The 11,265-nt window shown below is 70.4% G+C and overlaps 1 protein-coding gene across 1 annotated transcript; it reads right to left on the bottom strand.

Moving 5' to 3' along the window:
* Nucleotides 1-963: 963 nt before the first annotated feature.
* PHOX2A (paired like homeobox 2A) lies at nt 964-5,942 on the bottom strand. Its single transcript, XM_049823207.1, has 3 exons — nt 5,691-5,942; nt 3,825-4,012; nt 964-1,474 (listed from the first exon to the last, which is right to left on the bottom strand). The coding sequence occupies exons 1-3, from the start codon at nt 5,908-5,910 to the stop codon at nt 1,040-1,042; spliced, it is 843 nt and encodes a 280-aa protein (XP_049679164.1). The 5' UTR covers nt 5,911-5,942; the 3' UTR covers nt 964-1,039.
* Nucleotides 5,943-11,265: the final 5,323 nt, after the last annotated feature.

Raw genomic sequence — 11,265 nt, 5'->3', positions numbered from 1 at the left:
CCGGAGGGGGGGTCGTGGCTGCATCCGTGCCAGCTCCGGTGAGAGCACCCATCCTGCTCCTGGCGCGGTGGTGACGGCCGGCGAGGGGTCGCGGCTCGTCCGAGGGCCCCACCGGCTGCTCCGGGTGGTCCGTCCCATGCCAGCCCCTCTCCGGAGGAGCTGCGGCATCACCGGAGCAGCTCAGCCCCGGCACAGCAGGATGGTGACAGTTCCCGATGCCTCGTCCCCGTTGGCAGCATCCACGGCATTGCCAGCGAGCGGAAAGCCCCAGTCCTGCATTTGCACCCCAAAATCTCGTTGCACCCCGGGGGGTGTGGGGGTGTTTCCTCCCTTCCAGTTCTGCTGGGCTGGGGTGCTGCTGGGGGGGGGGGGGGGGGCAGGGAGGCAAGTCCGTGTCCGCAGGATTTGGGGGAGGGGGTGCATCACTCCCCCCATGCCAAAGGGAGGCTCTTGCTGCCAAATTCCCCGGCACTGCTCACCCCGTGGCCCCCAAAACCCCCAGCCCTAAAGTGCTTCCTCGCCCCCAGCCCAGCGGCATGGCCCGTGGGGGGGGGCCTCCCGGGGGGACCACCATGATGCCGGAGCACCCGCAGTGCCATGGGGAGCCCCATAGCTGTCCCTGCCCCTGGGGTGCACCGGGACTCCCCCCAAAAGCATGCCGAAGTGATGGCTCTGCCCAGACATGCCGGCTGGGCCAGGGGCTGCTGCCCCCCCCCACATTTGCACCCCTGTGGTCCCACAGCACCCGTGGGTGGGTGGTGCCGGTGGGAGCCATCGGCGGGGGCTGCCCCCAGCTCCGGGTCTGTCCTGTCGGCACAGGGTCCGGGAGAAGGTGGGGGTCCCGTGGCCCTCTCGGGGAGCAGCTTTGGGTGCTGGCAGCTGGGCAGGGCTGGGGGGGGTCCACGGTCCATCTCCCTGCCGGCAGCCATTTGCCGGAGCATCATCGCTGGGTCCACGGCGGGAACATCGGCGCGGTGGGCAGGGGCTGGCGGTGGGGGGCCGGGGGGGTTCGGGGCAGCCGGATCCGGTGACCGGCACATCAGAAGAGGTTTGTCTTGAGGGCGTTGGGCTTCCGATGGAAGGAGGAGAGAACGCCGGAGAAAGGTCCCGGCACGGCTTCGGCGGGCTGCCAGGCCTTCAGCAGGTCGGTGGCGTTGGCGGTGCCGCTGCTGGTGCTCACGCCGGGCCAGATGGGCGCCTTGAGGGGCTGGGGGGGATGGCCGGGTCCCATGGGTGGCCCCGCACCGGGGCTGGGGCTCAGGCTGCTGCCGGGGCTGCCGAGGCTGCCGGCGGCGGGCAGGGATGCCGTGCTGTCCGGCGTCGGGCTGCAGTTGGACTCCTTGGACTCGTCGTCCTCTGAGGAAGAGCGCGGCTCTGACTTCTTGCCGGCGGTGCCGGCGGTGGCACCGGCACCCTTGGCGTTGGCCGCCCGTTCCTGCTTGCGGAATTTGGCTCGGCGGTTCTGGAACCAGACCTGGAGGGGATGGGAGGACCCCGTGCTGCCATCCGTGGGGGTTTGGGGAACCCATGGGGTGCAGATGGCTCCGCAGCCCCCCCATGCCAGGGTGCTCGCCCCGGGGTGCCCCTTGCAACACCCCCACTCCCACGGATGAAACGTTTTCCACTGCACCGGGGAGGGGTCAATACGTCTAAAACCAGCTACAGGCTTTGTGGCGCTGATGCTGGGCGCTGGCACTGCTGCGGTGCTGCGGCACAAGCACCGGCGATGCCGGGAGGCTCTGCAGGGGCTCCTTGGCAGACAGTGAGGGGCACTGCTGGGGCCCACGCTGCCCCCCTGCCTGCACCCCGTGGGGTCAGAGCCCCCCCCCCCATGCAGCCTGTGCCCCCCCAGGGTCCGCAGCACGCACCTTCCCCACGGTGCCGACCGCAGCGTCGGCCCCGCTCACCATCCCCACCTGGGAGGGAGGTGACCCCAAAGGTGGGACCCCCCTCCCCGGCAAGGACTTGGTAGCACACGGTGCCACAAGGTGCTGGCAGGATGGGGGGGTCCATGGGCACCACCACCTCATCGCCAGCAGTTTTCCCCCAGGACCGTGTCCATCACATCCCATTCCGAACCACAGCAGAGTTCTGTCCCCGCAGCCGCTGGGGATGTCAGCAGCCTCGCCTGGAAATGGCCGGACCTGGAAACACTGCCTGGTCCCCTACCCTTAGGGACCAGGACCCCCAGCCCTGTGGGTCCCCCACCCTTAGCGACCAGGACCCCCCAGCACTGAGGGACTGCAGCATCCATCCTGCCTGCAGGATGCCGAGGGCAGGTTGTGCCGCTGCTGCGGAGGGGCGGCTGCCGGGGCCAAGCCGTGCCATTCCGGTTAGCAACAGCCGCCAGCCCGGCCGTATCCCCTGGCTGCTCCATGGCACTGCGGAACGCTCTGGGGGGACGGGGGGAGCAGGGTCCCATGGGACCCTTCACCCACAGAGCATCCCTGGTGCTCGGTGCAAGGACACGCTGGGGGGCGGCCCAGGGACCGAGACGTTCCCTGGGGTGTCAGGGACACGGGCGCTGGCTCTGCCATGCCGGCGTCTCCCACTGCTGCCCCGATCGTGGTGCTGCCGCAGACAGATCTCACTGCTGGGACCCGCTGGGCAGCCTGGGAACCCCCAGCTGAGGGGGGCCAGGGTTGGGGTGCAGCAGGACCCACTGAGGACACCCGGGGCGATCCCTCCTAAACTGTCCCCATGTCACTGAGCCGTGGGTTACCACGGCTTGGGGTGCAGCAGGCACACCGTCGTCCCCCCCCAAGAACAACCCCGGAGTGTCCCGCACCATTCCTCAGGCTGTGCCTGCCGTGCCCGTCCCACCTGGCCCCTCTCATCCCTGCCTGGCCCCCAATAACCCAGCACGGTCCTGTCCGCCCCCCCGGCACCCACCGAGCACCTGCCCTTGCACCCGTGGAAACGGGGGGGGAACCTTGTTTTTCCCCTGTGTGCTGACAAAGCAACTCCCTCCACGGTGCCTGAGCCCACGCTGGAGGGGGGGCAGGAGCTGCCCCAAACCACCCCATTTTCAGCCAAAACCAGAGGGGAGCTGGAGCTGAGGCTGGAGGGGCACATCTGCCCCAACCCCCCCCACACTCCGCAGCTGGGCTGGGGGCCACTGGATGGGTCCCCTCCTGCTGTGGGATGTCACCCTCCCCATTGACCACCCCCCAGCATTGTCCCCCTCTCCAGAGGGGTCACACTGGCCGTGTCCCTCCCAGGGACATTGTCCGGCTGGGACCCTCTCCCTGCCCTGAGTCCTGGTGCCCCGTGAGGACCGCGGTGCCATCGAAGGGGGGAGGGCTGCACGGACAAAGGGGGGGGGTCTGCATCACTGCAGGGCCGATCTCCACCCCCCACGGCCTTTACCAAATCCACCCGACCTCAATGCGTTTGGGACTGTAACAAGTCACTGCTGAGGAGTGCCAGCGCAGCGATGTGGCACGAGCCAAACCCCCCCACCTCTGCCGGCAGCGGGGCCGGGCCCCGGGGGGGTTCCGCTGAGCCCCCCGGCTGTGCCTCATCCCGTCCCCTCGCTGCTGCGGTGACAAAGCGGGGTCCCAGCCCTGATCCCTGTCCCCCATCCCAGCCGATCGCTGGGGAACGACCTGGTGGAAACACTCCGGTCCCGGCCAGGGCACCCGGCACTGGGAAAACACACGGACGCGTTCGATTCCTGGGGGGTGGGTCCCCACGTTGGGACCCTGCGGTGGGTCCCCATCGCTTCCCTGACATGACCCCAATGTGAGCAGCAGATCCCAATGTTGGGGTGCAGCCGCCTGGACCAGAGACCCCCCCCCCATCCCCATCCCCAGGCCCCTCACCTGCACCCGGGCTTCGGTGAGGTCAATTTTGAGGGCCAGCTCCTCGCGGGTGTAGATGTCGGGGTAGTGCGTCTCGGCAAAGACCCTCTCCAGCTCCTTCAGCTGGGAGCTGGTGAACGTCGTCCGGATCCGCCGCTGCTTCCGCTTCTCGTTGATCCCCGACGGGTCCGAGAAGAATTTGTATGGCACTGGGGAGGGAGAGGACGGGGTGAGAGGGGCTGGCACAGCGGGCAAGGCCGGCAGGGACACAGCGGGCAGGGGAACAGGGGTTCACTGGGCAGGGGACACCGGGTGGGATGCAGGGAGCTGGGATGCACCGGGCGGGATGCAGCGGGCAGGGATGCAGCGGGCAGGGATGCACCGGGCGGGATGCAGCGGGCAGGGATAGACCGGGCAGGGATGCACCGGGCAGGGATGGACCGGGCAGGGATGGACCGGGCTGGGATGCACCGGGTGGGATGCAGCGGGCAGGGATGCACCGGGTGGGATGCAGCGGGCAGGGATGCAGTGGGCAGGGATGCACCGGGCGGGATGCAGCGGGCAGGGATGCAGCGGGCAGGGATGGACCGGGCAGGGATGGACCGGGCGGGATGCAGCGGGCAGGGATGGACCGGGCAGGGATGCACCGGGCGGGATGCAGCGGGCAGGGATGCAGCGGGCAGGGATGCACCGGGCAGGGATGCACCGGGCAGGGATGGACCGGGCAGGGATGCAGCGGGCAGGGATGCAGCGGGCAGGGATGGAGCGGGCAGGGATGGACCGGGCAGGGATGCAGCGGGCAGGGATGCAGCGGGCAGGGTGGGCAGGACAGGGCGGGCAGGGCGGCCGCGGAGCTCGGCCGCTGCCTCCCCGCGTCCCCCGGTCCCGTTCGTTCGTTGCCGCCGCCCCCTCGGCGGGGTCCCCCAGCGGCGGGAGCGGGGCCGGTGCGGGGCTGGGAACCGGGGCCGGGGCTAGGGGGGGGCGGCCGGTCCCGTCCGGCGGCTCCTTCGTTGTCGGCGCCTCCGCGGGCAGCGCGTCCGCGGCGGCAACGAAAACGGAGCGGGGAAGGGGAGCCCGGCGGCGGTGCCCCCCCCCCAGCCCCGCTCCGGGGCCGCCGCAGCCCCGGGGACCTCGGGGGCTCCGCGGCCGCGCACGGGGCGCCCGCCCGGCAACGGGCCCGGGGGCGGCGGGGACCGGGCTCGGGGGCGGCCGTGGCGGGGCCAGCCTGGGCTGCGAGCACCGGCGGCGCCGGGAACCGGCGGGACAGGGAACCGACGGGACCGGGAATCGATGGCAGCGGGCACCGGCGGGACCGGGAACAGACGGGACCGGGAATCGATGGCAGCGGGCACCGGCGGGACCGGGAACCGAGGGCAGCGAGCACCGGAGGTAGCGGGAATCGACGGTACCGGCAACCGATCGCACCGAGCACCGACGGTAGCGGGTACCAACGGCAGCGGTCACCAGCGGCACCGGGCACCGCCGGCAGCCGGTTCCGACGGTACTGGGAGCCGACGGCACCGAGGACGGACGGTAGCGAACACCGACGGCGGCGAGGAGTTACCGGCGGCAGCGAGCCCCGACGGTACCGAGCCCCGGCGGCACCGGCGGCCCCGAGCCCCGGCGGCAGCTGTCAAGGACGGCACAGAGCACCGGCAGTACCGGGCCCCGGCGGCCCCGGGAACCGACAGCGCCGGGCACCGGCGGCCGGGGATGCTCCCGCACGCCCGGCCAGCGGGTGCCGGGGCTCGGGGCCGGGCCGGGGGGGGTGGGGGGGGGCGCGGTGGGAGGCAAGCGGGGCCGGGGGGGTGGGGTGGTGGTGGCGGCGTCCCCCGGTGGGCGCGGGGCGGGGGGGGGGGGGGGGTCCGGGGGTCCCGGCTCCGTTACCTGCCGAGTAGGGCGAGGGCTGGTGGTCGCGCAGCGCGCCCAGGGCGCAGTTGGCGGAGGCGAGGGGGGGGCAGGCGGGCCCGGTGCCGAAGCCCCCCCGCATGGGGCTGTACTGGAAGGAGCCGGCCTGGCTGCAGGGGCTGAACTCGTAGGCGGACGCCTCCATGGCGGCCACGCAGGAGTCGTAGGAGTTGAGGTAGGAGTAGTCCATGGCGAACATGGAGCGGCCCCGGCTGCCGCCCGCCCGTTACCGCCGCCGCCTGCCCGCCGGCCCCCGGCCCGCCCCCGCCATCCGCCGCCCCAGCCCGCCCCGGGCCGCCGCGCCCCGTAAATATACCGGCGGGGGGAGCGGCGGACAAAGGCTGCGCTCGCCGGGGGCTTTTGCATGACAATATCTCCCGGGGACGGCGGGCGCAGCAGGAGCGGGCGGAGCCGCCGCCACCCGCCCCCCCCCCCCCCCCCCGCCCGCCGCCGCCCCCCGCCCTTAACCCTTCGTGGGCGCCCGCCGAGATCCGCACAGCCCCCCCAACTCAGCCGCCCCCCCCCCCCCCCCCCCCCAAACCCCGGCTCCCGGCCCGGCCCCGGCAGCCGCGCACGTCGGGGCGGGCGGTGGGCAGCGGCCCCGGGGCGGGCGGGCGGCCCCGCCGTCCCTGCCGGTGCGCCGGGTCCTCGGCAGGGCCCCCCCCCCGCGGTCCCCCCCCACCCCCCGGTCCCGGGAACCAGCAGCAGCGGCCCCGGTACCGGTCCCAGCCCCGTCCCGTTCTCCAGCCCCGTCCCCGCCACGGCCCCCTCCCCACCGTCCCTCCCCGTCCCCGTCCCCTGCCCCATCCCCATCCCACCCCAACCCCATCCTCATCCCAGTCCCGTTCCCCGCTCCATCCCGCTTCCATCCGCATCCCGGTCCCCGTCCCGATCCCTGTCCCATCCCCATCCCCACTCCAGCCCATCCCAATCCCATCCTCATCCCAATCCCCAACTCAGTCCCATTCCCAATCCCCATCCCCACTCCATCCCAATTCCACCCCCATCCCACTGTGCCCCCACGGATCCACCCCCACCTGACCCCTGGCCCTTCCCTTCCCCCGGCACCGCTCCCCACCCCACCACCCCCCCCGCCCCCAGACACCCCACGGCAGCACAGGGGGGGCCCCAGGGCACCCACCCGTGGGGTCGGCCCCTCCCTGCCCCATGGCACAGCTGGGGTGAGGGGTGCCCCCCAGCCAGCGCAACCCCTGTGCCCCAGTGCTGGGGGGGGACGGGGAGCGGGGCTGGGGGCTAGTTCGTGCCACCCAGCTCTGACAGGGCTCCTGCCCAGCTCCAGCCCCGGCTGTCCCGGGGGGGTCACAGGATGATCCTGGGGTCGGGGGGGGGGGAGGTCTGGGTACCCCGAGCCCTGCGGTCCCCCACGGGGGTGACCACCTCCATCCCACACCCAGGGGCCCCCCAGCCTCAGGGACAGACGACTTCTCGGGTGGGCCCGGCTGCCGCTTTTTCAGCAGAGTGCAGGCGATGCTCTGCCAGCACCGGGGAGCGAGGGGCCGCGGGGGGGACAGGCAGCAGATTGTCCCTGTCCCTGATGGGTCACCCCCCCCCCCCCCCAGCCCTTACATCCATCCACCCCAACCTCAGTGGCCGCTGGGTCCCCAGTGTCCCCGAGCACCGGCCACCCTCGCAGGTGGCATCCCGGGAAGGTTCCGGGGCACGTGCTGCGGGAAGGGCCCACCATCCCCTGGGCCCACCGTCCGGGGTGGGGGACGGGACACGGGGGTCCCCTTCATGGGGGGGGGGTGGCTCTGGGGCTGAGCATCCCGGGAGCAGGAGGGCAGCAGGGGCACCCCAAAACCCACGGGTGCATGGGAGGGAGCAGGGGCCTGCGAGGGGGTGCTCAGCCCCCCCTTCCTCTCCTCTCCCGGGGCCCTTTACGCCCCCCCCCCCCCCCCCCCCCCCAATGTGCAGCCCAGTTGCATTTCAAAGCGCCTCATCCCTGCCCCGCTGGGACCCCCTGTCCGGCTGAGGCCAAGGTAGAGGCTTTGCCCCTTTTCAGTGGCACTGGGGGGGGGTGCAGGGGGGGGATTTGGGGAGGATTTGGGGACATTTTCAAGACAAACACTTTCACTAAAGAGGATTTAAAAGTCTAATTACGCCCAGCTAAGGGCTTTGTGCCCACAGCCCGGGGAGGAGGGGGGTCCCTGCCCTCTCAGCGGGCATCCCCCCCCACCCCCCCACCCCGGGGCTGGGGGAAAGGCCAGACCCTGCCCAGGGCCTGCCGGATCAGCTCTGCCCATGGGGCTCGTCTCCGCTTGGGCACCGGGATGGGACTGGGGTGCTTGGCACGGGCCCCCGCTGTCCTGGGGGCTGCCCGGGACCTGTCCTCCCCCATCTCCTGCTCTGTATCCAGCCCCATGTCCTGCCCCGCATCCTGCCCCATGCCCTGTCCCGTGTCCTGCCCCATCTCCTGCCCCATGCCCTGTCCCGTGTCCTGCCCCATCTCCTGCCCCGTGTCCTGCCCCATCTCCTGCCCCATGCCCTGTCCCGCATCCTGCCCCATGCCCTGTCCGGCGTCCTGCCCCATCTCCTGCCCCATGCCCTGTCCTGCATCCTGCCCCATGCCCTGTCCCGCGTCCTGCCCCATCTCCTGCCCCATGCCCTGTCCCGTGTCCTGCCCCATGCCCTGCCCTGCATCTTGCCCCATGCCCTGACCCACGTCTTGTCCTGCATTCTGCCCCACGTCTCGCCCGCCCCATGTCCCGCAGGGCAGAGCTGATGCCCCCGCTCCCGGCCAGGCTCCCCTCACTGGGAACTGCCACCGCTGCCACCCGGGTGAGCCAGGTGCGGGTCCGGTCCCTCTCCATGGGACCCTCGGAACACCCGTGAGCGCGGGCAGGGGCTGATGGGTGCTCCCCACCCGCGCCCACCCCAGCTGCGCCGGCCGAGCGGGCAGGTTGCTAAACAAGTTAATTAGATCATGGAGCTGGAGGCTGGCGGCTGAGCGAGAGCCCCGACTGTCAGGCTGCTGGAGTTGTGAAAAAGTTAATTCAATTAAGTTTTCCCTCTAAACTAATTAGGTAGCAATCTGCCACGCAAGGAGCTGCTGCTATTGCTACCCAGAGCCAGGGGCAGAACGGGGAAGGGGGGGGGGGGGGATGAAGGAGGTGAGGAGAGGGAGGGGGACAAGGGGGGGGATATGGGGGGAGGAGTGGGATGGTGGGTGAGCTGGGGCACCCCGGCCCGGCCCGGCCAGGGGTGAGGGGCAGTGCCAGGGAGACCCCCTGCATCCCTGTGGCTCCTGTGGGAGCTGGGATGCAGATGTGGGTGAAACCTCCCGATTTCGGTGGGTGAAGGAAGATGGGTGCTGGCAGCAGGGGCACCTGGTTGTCCCCAGCATGGCCTGATGGGGTGGGGGCACGGGCTGACACCCCTCCCCATGAAACAGGTGCCAATGGCAGCGGGAAGGACTGGGCATGGTGCAGGAGCTGGGGACAGGGACGCCCCGTCCCTCCATCCCGCCAGGCTTTGGGGACCGTCCGTGACCCGAGGGCCATGTCCCTGTGTCCAGGTGGGCTGGGGCCCCTCTGGAGCTGGGGGGGCTGATAAGACCCTCTCTGACGGGACCCCCTTTGGGCACAACCCAGGTACCCCGCACAGCTCAAGTCCCAGCTTTGTCGGGGTTGTTGACCAGGCGCAGCCCATGCCCTGTAGCAGCACCCGATGGCAGCACCCATGGCATCATCCCACGTCCCATCCAGGCTGTGTCACCCCACAGGGACACCCATGCTGTGGCGCAGACCCCCAGCAGGTCCCTGCCCCGCTGCTACCGGGGCAGTTGGTCCCGCACCGTGCACGGCCCAGTGGTGCCGGAGGCCTCCGGCCGCCACCGCCGCTTTGTTCCCGGTGACAAAGCCCCAAGCCGGGGCTGCACCGAGGCCCCTCCGCTCGCTGGAGCTCGCCTGCCCCTAATCGAATTAGGAGCCCGGCACGGGGCTGAAGGCTGGCGGTAATTGAATTTCCCCCGTCACAGCCTGATGTTTCTCCCCTCCGGATCCTGCCTCCCGTTTATTGTTCCCGGCCTGGCTGTGGTGGCACATTTATTTGATCTGTCAGAGGGAGCCCTTTCACCCGCTGCTGTTTGCTCAGAGGACGCCGGCGCCGCGCCTCCAGCACAATTAAAAACAAATAAAACGATCAGGGAGGGCCCCATGTGCCCCCCAAGTGCCGTCCCGGCCGGGATGCTCCTGCTGATGGGGCCCTCGTGGCTGTACTCCCCTGGGGGCACGGCACAGCACGGCACGGCACGGCACGGCGTGGCACAGCATGGCATGACACAGCAAAGCATGGCAGAGATTGGCATAGCATGGAACAGAATGGCATGGCACGGCAGAGTGTGGTGTGGCACAGAATGCCATAGCATGATGGCACAGCACAGTGTGACCCAGCACAGCATGGCATGGCATGACACGGCATATCGTGACGTGCCATGCCACAGCATGACATTTCACAGCGTGGCACAGCATGCCTGGCCGTGGGGTCCCTGCTCTCCTTGCACCCCAGCCAGCAGCTCCAAGGCAGGGATGGGGCCCGTTCCCACTGTCGTGCAGGAGGACCCGCGAGAGCCACGGCACCGGGTGCCCCGCGCCCGGCGGTGCCGGTGTGGGGGTGCTGGTGTCGTGGCACAGGGGTGCTGGGGAAGGAGCCGCTCCCTAGGGCTGCATGGAGGGAATCTGCCTTCATCCCTGGGGTCAGGCTCAGCGTCGTGCAGCACTGCCCGGCACAGCACGCTCAGCTCTGCCCCCCCCGCCCCATCGCACACTTTACTACTGCTGCAAGACCCGTTTTCAGCCCCATTGCTTCTTGCAGCCCCCCAGGTTTGGGGCCTGGCTGGCACTTGGGGAGTTCCCAGGGATCCCAGCTTTGCCCTGCGGTGCCACCCAGGCTGCCCATCCTGCACCAGGCCAGTGTGGTGCTGGACGTCGGCTGGAGGCAGCCGAGCCCCCGTGTCTGTGCAGAGCGTGGGGCTGGCATTCGCTGCGGGAGGTGACAGCAGTTTTGGGGATGCTGCTTGCTGCCCTGTGAGGCACCCCGGTGTTTTCGGGGACTCCCTCCCCAAGCCCTGGCCCCTCTGCAGCCTTGCCCGCCTGGGGCAAGGATGCGAAGGGGTGTGTGATTCCCTGGCTGTGGCACAGGGGAAGAAGCAGGGACCGAGCCAGCAAACTCCCCTTCCCACCCGTCGGGTTGGAGTCAGCCATGCCCACCACGGCAGCGGCTGAATCTCTTCCTGGTCCTCCCATGAAAAATCTGAATTTGGGAGGGTCCAGAGAAGGTCCAAAACCCTTTCAGGGGAAGAGAAACCTGCTTTGGCTGTCCTGCTGTCCTCTTGCTGGTCACCTTGAGTGGCTCGTAAAGGTCAAATCCTGCTGCCGGAGGCCCCCTTCCCCATTCAGCTGATCCCTGGGCATTGCCAGCCCCCACATCCCAGCGCCTGGGTGGGAACAGGCTCAACCTCTCCTGCTCCATCACCCACCCGCTGCCAGCCCGAAGCTGCCCAGGCAGTGGACAGGGGTTGAGAGGAGCAGGGCAC

Source organism: Accipiter gentilis, chromosome 19 (assembly GCF_929443795.1).
Source record: "Accipiter gentilis chromosome 19, bAccGen1.1, whole genome shotgun sequence".
Classification (NCBI taxonomy): domain Eukaryota; kingdom Metazoa; phylum Chordata; class Aves; order Accipitriformes; family Accipitridae; genus Astur; species Astur gentilis.
Note: the sequence above shows the minus strand (reverse complement) of the source record. Positions and strands in the feature narration are given on the sequence as shown.